At 33.1% G+C, this 12,940-nt stretch overlaps 1 protein-coding gene across 1 annotated transcript in view; it reads right to left on the minus strand.

The window, feature by feature from the left end:
- Positions 1-1,194: 1,194 nt before the first annotated feature.
- LOC142983241 (uncharacterized) overlaps positions 1,195-12,940 on the minus strand; it is a 104,560-nt gene continuing 92,814 nt past the window's right edge. The window contains exons 7-8 of the mRNA XM_076130153.1: positions 9,708-9,842; positions 1,195-4,311 (exon numbers count right to left, since the gene is read on the minus strand). Coding sequence (XP_075986268.1) covers positions 4,178-4,311; positions 9,708-9,842 — 269 coding nt within the window. The 3' untranslated portion in view covers positions 1,195-4,177. The remainder of the gene's footprint in view (positions 4,312-9,707; positions 9,843-12,940) is intronic.

Here is a 12,940-nt window from a genome sequence, read left to right on the forward strand (position 1 = left end):
CTCAGAAGTACAGTCCACCCACTCTTTCCAACTAAAGTTTGGTGACAAAACGCGTAGGAATCACGACAAAGGCTACCCGTAGATTAATTATTAATCTATTTTTGGACAAAGCTGTGGGGCAGGTGGTCTGATGTTTCTTTGATGAAGCAAAGTATGTGCCTATATTATAATAAAACAAGAGAGATAATAACTGAGTGTTTTATACTTGTTAATGTTCTTCCTTCTGGCGAGTAAAGAAAGGAGAGTTTTAATTTAAAAATATATAAAATCGGTACACCATTGGATTTCCTATCCTAAAAGTCACCATTTTAATGCGTATGGAATGCATATATTATAATACTTTAGCTAAACCAAAAACGTCATAGTTTTTTGTCTAATTTTGAACTACCTGAAAATAGATTTGTGTCAAAATGAATGGGTTTATAAAATTATAATATTCTTTGACATATTATTACATTAGAATAAGTTCTTACAGATCAACCTTTCTGGTTACACAAGTGACTAAAAATCTGCTAAACTACAGCACAACAACACCCGTTAACTATAATTTGTGGTATCAAATCTTCGCAGACCACCAGCGACAAGGCACCAATTTCAATCATCTTCCAAGCGTAAATCCTTTGAACAATCCCCTATATTATGGATATTCGAAGCTTATTGCTCCAATATGCAGCGATTGCTTAAACCTACTCATGAGACAAAAGGCTAACTAACACTCCACCTGTCTTCAACAGACGCGGTCACCTAGAAATTTGCACAACACAGATTAATTGGGACATACCGTGTATATTTGGGACTTGATTTTCGATTTGCATTTAAACCTTATTATAATAAGAAAATAGGTAAGAATTTATAACTATATAATAATATATTTTATACAAAAGGCAAAAAATACTGTGAAGAAGGAAATACTAAAAAAATGAGTACAGTTAGAACAAAAATACTACTTATTTTTTTATTTTGACACCAACATTCCTAAATCTTTTTCCTTCAAAAAAATATTACAGTATATATTATTATGAAATGTGAAAAAGAAGTATAGTATGATGGCTAAACTATATTTTTTTTTATCAATCTGTACCTTACAGTAAAATCCCTTTGGTATTTTTTCTTTTATTATTGTGGTGACCTAATGATAACCTGTGAATGAAAAAGCAACTGGGTAAATAAAACAAGTAGACTTGGCACGTTAAATTCAAAATCGTTATTTATTCTTAAACCCAAATGACAGATAATTACAATTTCTTATACATCACTTACATATGAATATATTTCACATTATATTTATTTACAATTAACATTATTGTACTCGATTGGTATACTTTTTATTTTAATTTTATCAACTGTGATAAATTTCAACTTTTAAATCAGTATTTTCAGCTGTAGACAGAGAATTATGGATGTGACTGTACATTGTTGAAATGAATAATATATTAGTATGCCATAGATTATAATTATAATAGTTCTTTTAACAAGCACATAAATCTTATAAAGTAGACATTTATATCAACACAACATTTTACAAAAAAAATATGGCAATACCTTTAGACTTCAGTTTTACAATTTATAAACTAAGAATATATGTACGTAATTTAAGACTTCGTACAGTAGCTCAATTCTCTGTTACTACCGACTACCGACAACCGACCTGTCATCGAAAAATTTTGTATGAAAATCTGATCAGCGCCTCTAACGGGTGTCGTAGGAAATATTTCGCCAGTACATTTTAAATGTCAAAATTTCGATAGCTAGCCGGTTGTCGGTAGTCGATAGTGGTAGAGAATCGAGGTACAGGACATTATGACATGTTATAATAAAATATTAGAGCCAGTTCACACTAGCGTTTGTCCAGGGTACACCAAACATGCGTCATGTGGTCATGGCATCGTGCATTCATTCAGCAATCGCCTACATCGCACAAGCGCTAGTCTGAAAGTGTCTCTAACTATATTTATAACTTCAGAATATATGCGTATATAGACAACAATTCATCCATAAAATGTTTATTATTAAAAATAAACTTCTTTGCAGTTGTTTTAAACAATAAACTCGAACGTGGTTGCGTATTTCCCTCGAGTACCAATGCATAAAGAATATGCATCAACAAAAAATACCTGCTGTATTTTGCATAAAACATTCGAGAAAATTATGAGAGAAATACGCAAAGAGATAAAGAACCGTTTGCGACTTTATGATTAAGGTTTTAACGTGAGATGTCGGTGTGTGTTTGAAGAAAACAATACGTTTTAAAGAATCTTAAAATAATATCGTTACTTACGATTGAATAAGATATATAATTGAGTCATGTTGACTCAATTATATTTGTTTGTAGCACTAGCAATTTCGTCCACATGAAAAGATTTTGCTGGGTAAAAAATATCACGATTATGTGTTAATCCACCTGCAATAACACATAATTATTGTACAACCTTGTAAGCTGTCAGTGTACCAAATTTCATTAAAATCCGTCCAGTAGTTCGTCCGGAAAAAGTAACAAACGAACATATATACATCTTCCGTCATCATCCTTCTTTACAAACTTTCGCATTTACTTAATTAGTAGCATAGGACAATACAAGTTTTTGTCAATTTCAAATACATTAAGGTGATAGAAACAACTTTAAGTATTCATTTATATACGACGTTGAAGTACTCGCGTATTGAGCGAACGAAAAATGGCGCATAGTCGTGTACAGTAAAGTTCACACACAATACATTTAAAAAAACATCGAGTGCGTTACGCTTTGACAAAACGCCGCGTCAAAATTGGGCCGTGTGCGGATTAATCAGTAGCTGTTCCAACATTCTGTACTAACACAGGTACAGCCATATAACTATTTGCGAAGATTATTTGAAATTTTGAAGTACTTGATTCATAAGTTCTGTCATTATTATGTTATCGACACTTTTCGCAGCGCGATTTCCTAGCACTATCGACTATCGACAATTGGCTGGCTATCGAAAAACTATGTATACAAATTTGTATCTCGATTCTCTACCACTATCGACTACCGACTACCGGCTAGCTATAGACATTTTGACATTTAGAATGTACTGCCAAAAATGTTTCTACGACGCACGTCAGACGCGCTGATCAGATTTTCATACAAAATTTCTCGATGACAGGTCGGTTGTCGGCAGTCGATAGTAGAAGAGAATCGAGATACTGATCAGGCAGCGCTTCTAGCTGCGGCTGTAGGGATTATATTTGAAGTACATTTTTTATGTCATACTCTCTCTATTCTCGATAGTACTGACTATCTGAAATCGTGCTATAGTATTGCAGTAAAAAATATCAGCGCCCCAATAGTCAAATTTTGTCGTAGAAAATCTCGCTACAGTGAGAAAGAATGAGTTCAAATTATTCTACATATTTCTCAATTTGAAGTTCTTCAATCATGAACATATTTGTATTCATTCACATTTTCAGAATACAAGAATAAACTTCCTCCACAGCAATATGAAATAGATTTCGCAACTTTTTTATTTGAATGAAAAGTTATAACTGTGTATTTTAAGACCGTAATAACTTGGTCCAATGAAGTTGGTTCAAACTTTCAGATAGCTGGAACTAGTTTAATACACGAACAAACTTGAAGTTCCCGTGGTCACTTACTTAAAGAGAATGACATGGTCTAAGATGTTTTGCAGACGAAGTTTCTGCTTTATCTATTAGATAAAGGATCTTTTGTGAGGAACTTAGTAAGGAGTAAATTAACAATCATAGCTAATTATGAATTTATTATTATTTACTTCAATTTTGCATTAATTCAAAGATATATTAATTATCAAAGCTAACTCCATTTCCAAAAGGGCACGCCTCATGTTACAAAGATTGAAATATGTGCCTTTTTCGAAATGTCGTTGTTTGATCGTCGATTGAAGTTGACTGATAGCGTCAATAGATGATCGACAATTGACATATTTTATCAAAATTACTATTTGACATACACAAAATTTAAGTTCCCTTGTACAGTATATGGACTCTACAAGTTTACAGTTTACTAACAAAATTTTCTTTTAACAGTTTGGAACCACAGAATGACTTAATATCCAAGAAACATAAATCTTAAAAGATATTGCTTCTCTATCTACAGCTGAAAACCAAAATTAACATCAGAGAGTATTGTTTACACAGATTTAATTACAACAATAGAAAATATACTTATGAACAACGTTATCCGAATTCTTGATGATGGGTGATGAGCATCCGAAGTGATACGAGAACGATGAGAGCGTAGATAAACGCGTGGGTTTGTTGTGAGGCCGCTGATGAATTGTTGCCGTGCTGCATTGCTGCGGGAGTCTCACCTGGGAACAAGAAAAGGATGGGTTAGATCATGTTAAGGCGATTTTTTCCTGCTTGAATTTTAGTGATAGTGTACGCGTAGCTGATTACGATAGCTTATGTTGATGACATGCACAAAGTATATCAACGGCTTTTGTACTGCAGTTTATTTTAATAAATACACTTTTGTCTATACATTATGTTATTGCAAGCAGGAAGTTTGAAAAATGTTCATGTAATGTTGTTTCGCGACTTAATGGCGATTAATTATTATTTTTTAACCGCTATATAAAGAAGCCAAAGAACCAAATATATTTTTAGATTGAAAATTCAGAAAATGAAGTCCCAATTAATATTTTCAGAAGCAAAACATTTTTGAGTTCCAAAGACGTTCTCAGTACGTAACTATTCTGTAACAGTCTTATAAGCATACGAGTCAAACTTATACAGTCGAAGTTATCAGTCACGTTTCATCTTTATTTAGCATGTTGAATTTCAATTCAGGTGATGAAAGGAAACTTATCGATTTCTTTATAGAGATAAATAAATTTTAACTTTCATCCCAAATTTTGAGGCATTTTGGGAGTTTGCTTAAGGAATTTGATAGATATTATTCTGTTTAAAAAGAAAAACCCTGTTATTCATGAACTAAAGTCAGCGGAATATCAAAATACTAATAATACTATGTAAAAATATTATTTTGAATTTTGTGCAATGTCATTAGTCGTCAACACTTAATCGGTTTGCAACCGTTTGATAGTAACTCTACTTTCTTGGGGTCAAATAATTTGAAATTTGGTATTTACTTAAGAATTTCTATGAAATCGAGTACAATTTCATAGTTACTCTATCGTCCATATATTCTTTAGTCCCCGTTTAAATATTACCAGTAACTTTATTGGTAATAACTTTACGGTGGTGTATAAGAAATAGTGATTGATCCTCAACAAATTTTCCTTCTGATGAATCAGGCTTAAAGTTATGAAAAATATGCAAAATATATTGCTAATATACTAAACCTCTATTTATTTTTCTTTATAAAATTGAGCAACGGGCTCTCAAGGGCTCTTAGTTTTTGCATAAAAGTATATTACCGATACATCAATATCTAAGTAAAGAGATTTTTGAGTACTTTAATCTCCAGGGTAGTAAAGTAGCTGAAAGGATTTTAGTAAAGCTTTCTACGTGAAGTAATCCATTTCAAACTTCAGTAAGTCTGTTAATACTAACTGATACTTTGGAACTAAACGAAATATCTTGATTGTATTTCCTTCGAAACTAAATTAAGCTTAAAGCAGATTTATTTATTCGGCACTAAGTTTTTGAAGTTCTCTGTTCAATAATTTATTAACGCTATAGTCTCCAAGCGAATTATTTTCTAGCCTAAACTTTTTACAAGAAAATATACAAGTGTGCATATAAAAATCGTTTATGAATATGATAGGACTCAGTATACAGGAACAAACAATTTATTGTGTACCTAAAATACGAAGTTTGCTGTCTCATAATAATTAAATTAATTGCGCCTGTCACACTAAACACTTAAATAACAAATGCTCAAAGAAATTACACGGTTAGAATAACAAACAAAAACTTTGTAATCATTAAGTATCTAATTTGTCTTTCTAAGAATTGAGTGTACGTTAAAATTGGCTAATTTTTTACCTTTTTACGAGTTCCCTCAAAGAATTAAGGCCTTACATAAAATCCAATTACAGAGGGAAAGGACTTGTTTCTGTGGATGTATTCTATCTCGAAAATGTCATTTTACCTTTTGTCTATTACATTATATTCATTAGCCTTTGTCGCGACGTCGGCTAAATCTCGTAAAGTACTTCTAGCAGAAACAGAATTATGTTTATAAGATGAATTTTCTAATTTATCATTTATGCCAAGTATTTAATCAAGTTTGCCAAGACCCGGGTTGAGGGTTATTCAATAAATTCTTGATGGTTGGACTTTTCGGGTGGATTTTTTACTTGGTTGTTATTTTTAGGGCGGATAATTAAATCAATCGTGCACATTCTTAAGATTTTCGGCTCAAAGGGTTCGGAATAAGTGGGAAATTTTGTTTCGACAATAAAAATAACTGTTCTCTTTAATCTTTTGAAGGCTTGCAAAAGTTTTGTATCTGTGAAGTTGAGGATTTATTGTATAAAATATTTTTGAATTTGTAATTTTGCGAAGTAAAATTATTGTAGACATGAAAATTTGAACTTATAATTATTAAATCTGTTACGTTAGATAGGTCAGTATAAAATAGTTTAAGTACCAATAAGGCCCCACACTAAGAATTGCTCTTGTGTCGCGGGGACTTTTACAAACATACAAACAACGGACACAATGTACAACCAGATCCGAAACTACTATTTGTGGATCGCACAAAACATTGTACCGTATGGGAATCGAGCCCACGACCTTTCAACACAATGGTAGTGGCGTGGCGACCACTTTAACCACTACATTACGGAGACCGTCAATTGAAAACCTCTATCACATTTCAATTTTTTCCTTCAATTTACAGTATCTAACGAAAAAATAACCAGAATTTTCTTTCAATCATACTCTACAGCAAAACTGGAGCAGATAAATAAAAATTCTAAGAAGTGCATCAACTATATTTCAAGGAAGCTCTTTTCAATACTATAATCTTTAAACCTGTTACGTTAATACCTATTTACGTGAATCCAATCCCAGCTTACTTCAGGGCAGAAAATTGAATCGAATCTATAAAGTCTACTTTAGTATCTTCTATAGAATTGATTATACCATCTCCGGGATACTAGATCGTATTTTGTCCGTTTCCTGATGATACGAGCTTGATTAAAACGGTATTTTTCGTTGTTTTTCAATTATTTTGACTTCTATGCAGACCATACCTACGCTGAAACTATTTTCTTTTATTTTATTTTATTTAAAAAAAGACAACTCCCGCACTAAGAATTGCTCTTGTGTCGCGGGGACTTTTACAAACACACAAACAACGGACACAAAGCACAACCAGACCCGAAACGTGCGTGTGCGATCCACAAATAATTTGTGGATCGCACAAATAATTGCTCCGTGTGGGAATCGAACCCACGACCTCCCGACGCAGTAGTGTTGGCGTGGTGACCTAAACCACTGCGCCACGGAGGCAGTCAAATTTTAAATATACACTATTATATAAGTACTCTTACTATTTCAGATAGTATAATTATTTTCAGTGAAAGTTAAGCTGCATTGCATAAATTGATTATAAAATTTCGAAACTCTTATTTCAGATTTGTAACATATTTGTTTCTATAATTAGCGTATAAAGAAAGAGGCTTACACTTGCAGTAGGTCAAACAAAGCTCTACTACTGTGCTTATAAAAATGATTGACAAAAAACTCTTTAAATAATTTGGTAACTCGGCTATACGTCTATCAATGTCAGAATGTTAGTACCTAAAAACTAAAAAATATTAGCTTAAAGTATGAATTTTCAACATACTAGACAGACCAGAGCCAGAAAGGTTATTTCTGCAAAGTGTTTTTAAATAAACACCTCCCACGTACAAAAGTGAGTTTCGTGACACAATTTCACAAACAAATAACGAACCAAAAGACAATGAGGCCAGGAATTTGTATAAAGTATATGATATAAGGACCATTTTAATTACAATTTCAATTGTATATACTTTGACCTTTTCAAAACAACCGTCTTGTAGGTTATATTAAATTAGAAGCAGAAAAATAATACGGGAATTCGCTTTGTATATGTTTTCGTTTATAAAGAGGGAAGTACGTTTGATTCTTTTGAGCGTGCTGATAAGTAGCTACCAGCGATCTTTTAAGTACTCAATAGCGTTTAAATTCATAAGCCCTATATTAGCTGAAACGCAATGTACGTACTTTTTTTTACATACACATACAATTTCACGCCTGTTGTACCCGAAGGTTTAGGCAGAGATGTAGAGGTACATAATACACCCACGTTTTGCCAATTACAATGTTAGTCACATGTAATAGGAGGCGAGCGTTTCCCTATATACTAGGCATATTACCCACTTTCGGGTTACTTTTGAAGATACCAAAAGCACTATGTCCTATACGGGAATTGAACCCGAAACATTATAGTCAGCGGTCGTATGTACTACCACCCAGACCGCTAATTATGCTTAAATACAATGAATACTACTAATTGTTACTTACAGTACCTACCTCGTTTTAAGAATGTTGAGAAATTAGGTCATTGTGTCATAAGAAGCCCTTCGGCCAGTTGAAAGTCTTTGCGAGTTTCAACAACTTTGATACAAGGTTCACCACAAAGCGTACAAAAACTTATTCAACTGTTCAATTCTAAATTTGCTTATCTTCGTGACTGGTGTTTGAAAACAATAGATTTCATGCTTTAACAATTATTTTAAATGAGACCTTTAGTCAAATGTAGTATTGGGATTAAGGTTTTTGATACTAATATGAGTACAAAACTCAAGGATACGAATTATAAGGATACAGATCCTTACAATTCAAACACAGTGACATGAAAATCATAATAATATGAAAATTTTAACAATATATTTGTCCGCAAATTTATTAGCAGTAGTTAGAAAAGCAATTTAGTCATTTTATAATACAACTTTCGTTATAGATGTGACGCTAACGTATCTGTTGCGGAACTATAAAGATTGTTCAAGCGTTATTAATGCTACTTGTGCAATTTATTCCTCACGCGTTTTAAACTCTTGATTACCTATACTAGCTTTTGCCCGTGACTTTGTCCACGTAGTTTGTGACTTAGGACCGAATTTCCATATAAATTTTAATCTCCTTGGGATAGAATTGATCAAAATCCACCCATCGTACCAAAGTTCTTCTTAGCGGATGCCTACGTCAGATCATCATCACATCGCAAAATTTCAGCCTAATCCGTCGAGTGGTTTGGGCTGTGCGTTCATAGATCTCTATGTCAGTCAGTCAGTCACCTTTGAGCTATATATATTTTGTTTCTAAAAATAATATCCGACTGTATCCCATCTGGCCCGGTGACTTGGCCCGGCACCGGGCCAAATATTGTTATTATGTTTAAATTAAAAAAAAACTACTTATAATAGTCTATTTTAGGTTGAGATTTATGACACAAGTTGATATCGCGTCATTCACAATAAAATCTGATTATTTTATACTAAACAGTTTGATTTATAAGTTCAATCCCTTTCATAGATGCATGTAGTTAGTATTTCACAAATTACGAGGCGTATCCTCTATTCTCCCCTTACCGGGGACGATGGCACTCGATTTGTGTCAACTGGCCCGGTATACATAGCACCGGGCCAGTTAAAACTTTTTTTTCCCATGTGGCCCGGTGCCGGGCCAAGTCACCGGGCCAGATGGGATACAGTCTAATATCCACACAACATAAAGCCTATCCACATAACAAGGTCAATGAACTCACTCTGTACAACATGCACGGTGACTGAAGCAGCTTTAGCGTTAGCAGGCACGCAGGTGTAGTTGCCGGCGTGACGTGGCTCCGCCTTGCCGATCACCAGCTCGCTCGTCTGACGTCCGTTGTGGACGCTCACTCCATCTGTTAAAGGAAATAAACAATTTAGCGTTCTGTTCTTGACAGACAGGTTTGAAGCAGGTAAACTTTATATCGAGACAGTGTGATCTAAAAAGACTGCGAGTATCGTCAGCTAATTATGGGGCATTGTTTTTATATTGATATATGATTAAACAGAGGAAAATCTCTATGAAGTATTTTTTCTCGTAAAATATAATATATTTGATGGATTAAAAAAAAACAGGACGATTCAAAATCGGGGCCACAGTTTTGTTATAAGTTCAAATTATGTACGTATACAGCAAATTATTGCAATCTACATAGTCGTTTCGAGTCTGACAGTACTGTTTAAATATTCAAGTATGCTCTAAAAATTCGTTCTTTGTATTTCTATAAATTAAAAGCACTAGAAGAATATGATGTTTTTATAAGTGAGAAATGGTAGAAAAGTATATGACAGTGGGCTCCGACGCGAGACGGGATAAACGGTGTAAATAAAACATACTCAAAGCAGGTCTTTGTTTTCCACGTATATTATGGGATATTTTCATTCCCTTGTACGGTAATCGAGAAAAGGTGTAGAAGGATTCGTCTCGTCCCCGAGAGTGACATAGGATATGATGTGAAGTGACAGCGAATTCAATATGGAGGACCTTATTTTTAGATCCCAACATTAGCTGGCTTTTGTGATCGTCGTTCCAGATTCTTCTTGTGATAAGATTATAAACATAGATAGCTGGGGTTAGATAGTAACTGCAATAATAACTTTTGCATTAAAGTACTTTGAATTAAGGCTTCTATCATTTATTTTAATGTTCTAATCGTAAAAATACGTAGTATGTATAAATCCAAAATATCGTGTCATTTTCCTGGAGAGGTAGACAGAGCCCAAAAAAACCTCTTGGTAACTACCTATTTGAAATTTCTGATTGTACCTATATAGTGAAGAACGTTTTTCATTAATTTCTGATATTAAATAGAGTAGTCTTTTCAGATTAAAAATGCTTATGAATACGAGTTTTCTATATATTGTGCTGTTTTGAGTGTCATAGGCTGTAAACAATAATATTAATTTACACCTAAAACGAAGGCCGCTTGGTAACCGCCATAACCACATGCGTCTTTGTTTACATACTCAATGTGTAATTATATTAATAGTCTCTAATTATTATGGCTTTAGTTATTCCTGGTCTGAATTCACGATCGTTTCGTGGAATTGTTTGATAACTATTAATGCATGGTATTATAATAATAATATTATATATACATGTGCGTGTTATAAAAAAACAATTGAAGTTATACCTAAGAATCAACCTACTGTTTGTAACCCATACACATCAATTAATTGGTAGTAAAAGCTTGTACTAACAAAAATAATTTTATTTACTTTTCGAAAACGAATTTCAGAAAACATACCTAGAATTGCGTCTCAAAACACATTTGAACATATGTTCAACAGTTAGAACGTGGGAAAAACAGCAGTTGACAACATTTTTATAACCTCTCCTTTATAAAAGAAACCTAGCCGTTTATTTATTTACTCTCTTTATTCTTTCAAACGCAATAAATGTTACAACAGACGTACGGAGCGAATTCTCCGTATTGAACTGAAATATTTACTGAGTAACACAAGGTGAAGTGAAAAACATCCATTAAGTGTTGCTGTATTAGTGCTGTGTAATGTTTGATGAAAGTATTGCTTCGTTTTTAGTTTATTATGAAGGTAATTTTAGTAGAAATGTGTGTTAGGTTCACACATTTTATGTTACGTTAAGAATTTAAACTAAGTTAAATCGTTATTCAATCAATTATGTAGTACTAGCTGACCCGCGCAATTTCGCTTGCGTCACATAAGAGAGAATGGGTCAAAATGTTCCCCGTTTTTGAAACATTTTTTATTGCTACTCTGCTCCTATTGGTTGTAGTGTGATGATATACAGCCTACATAAAACCTTCCTTTATAAATGGGCTATCTAACGGTGAAAGAATTTTTCAAATCGGACCAGTAGTTCCTGAGATTAGCGCGTTCAAACAAACAAACAAACAAACTCTTCAGCTTTATAATATTAGTATAGAGTAGCACGATAAAACGGGCCAGTTTTACAGTTAAGTCATAGGTGCTAGTAATCATTTTGTCTTTTGTTTCTGCTAGACACCATGGTAGAACTCATCTATCATTGATTTGGTACTGACTAAATTCGGTGTTCTAAAAAAATCTAAATTTGGAGGATGCAATAGTACGATCCATACAAACTTCCCTTGCCTCAATCACATCCATACATCTTGTCATACAGGACCGGTTACGACTACTACGCACGTCACATATGTTAATTTTTTTAATATTATTGGTATTAATACTTAATATTGCACACATTTTATTCTCCTTAAAAAACCATTAACTTTTCTTAAAAAAAAATGTCGTAAAAGTGCGTACATTCTTTATTTATTTTCTACCTGTTATGGGATGTGACACATGATCTTGTATATAAATAGGCTATCACAAGGTGTCTCTAAATGAAAGGTCAAATCAGATGGATGAGCGATCTCATCAAAATTACATTACGTGTAGGTGTTAAGATATATTTGTAAGCGTCGTTTTGTTATATAAAAGTGACAAAATATGTGTATTTTGGGAACATTGTTACGTCCTTAGTAACAAATACGATTGTTATTTTTTGATATTGTATAAATGATGTGTTTTTGTTGTTTGTTTATTTTTAGTTCAAGGCTTGTTTTGTTTATATTTAAGCTTTTTGTATGCTCCTGAAAGTTCAATGTCAATTATATTATAATGCTTTTTTAGTTATTATTAGTCTCAATGCAACAGTACAAGTGATTTAGATAGAAAAAGAAAGGCAGATAGTAATCCAAATGCAGGAAAATTATGCCCTGGGGAGAGTAAAGAAAATTTTATAAGAAAGTGAAGTAAGTTTACGCTTGGAAATACAAAGTGAAGAAAATTTTACACATCTTTCATATTTATTAAGACCTATAATCTTAAAAGATTACTCAAATCGCGACCTTACATTCCAAGCGATCTTTTACAGTAAATAAAAAGAAAAACTAAAAATATTTTGACTGAAACGATAACTTTCTATAAAAAGACGTTTTTGCCAGTTATA

The sequence above is a fragment of the Anticarsia gemmatalis genome, chromosome 23 (assembly GCF_050436995.1).
Source record: "Anticarsia gemmatalis isolate Benzon Research Colony breed Stoneville strain chromosome 23, ilAntGemm2 primary, whole genome shotgun sequence".
Classification (NCBI taxonomy): domain Eukaryota; kingdom Metazoa; phylum Arthropoda; class Insecta; order Lepidoptera; family Erebidae; genus Anticarsia; species Anticarsia gemmatalis.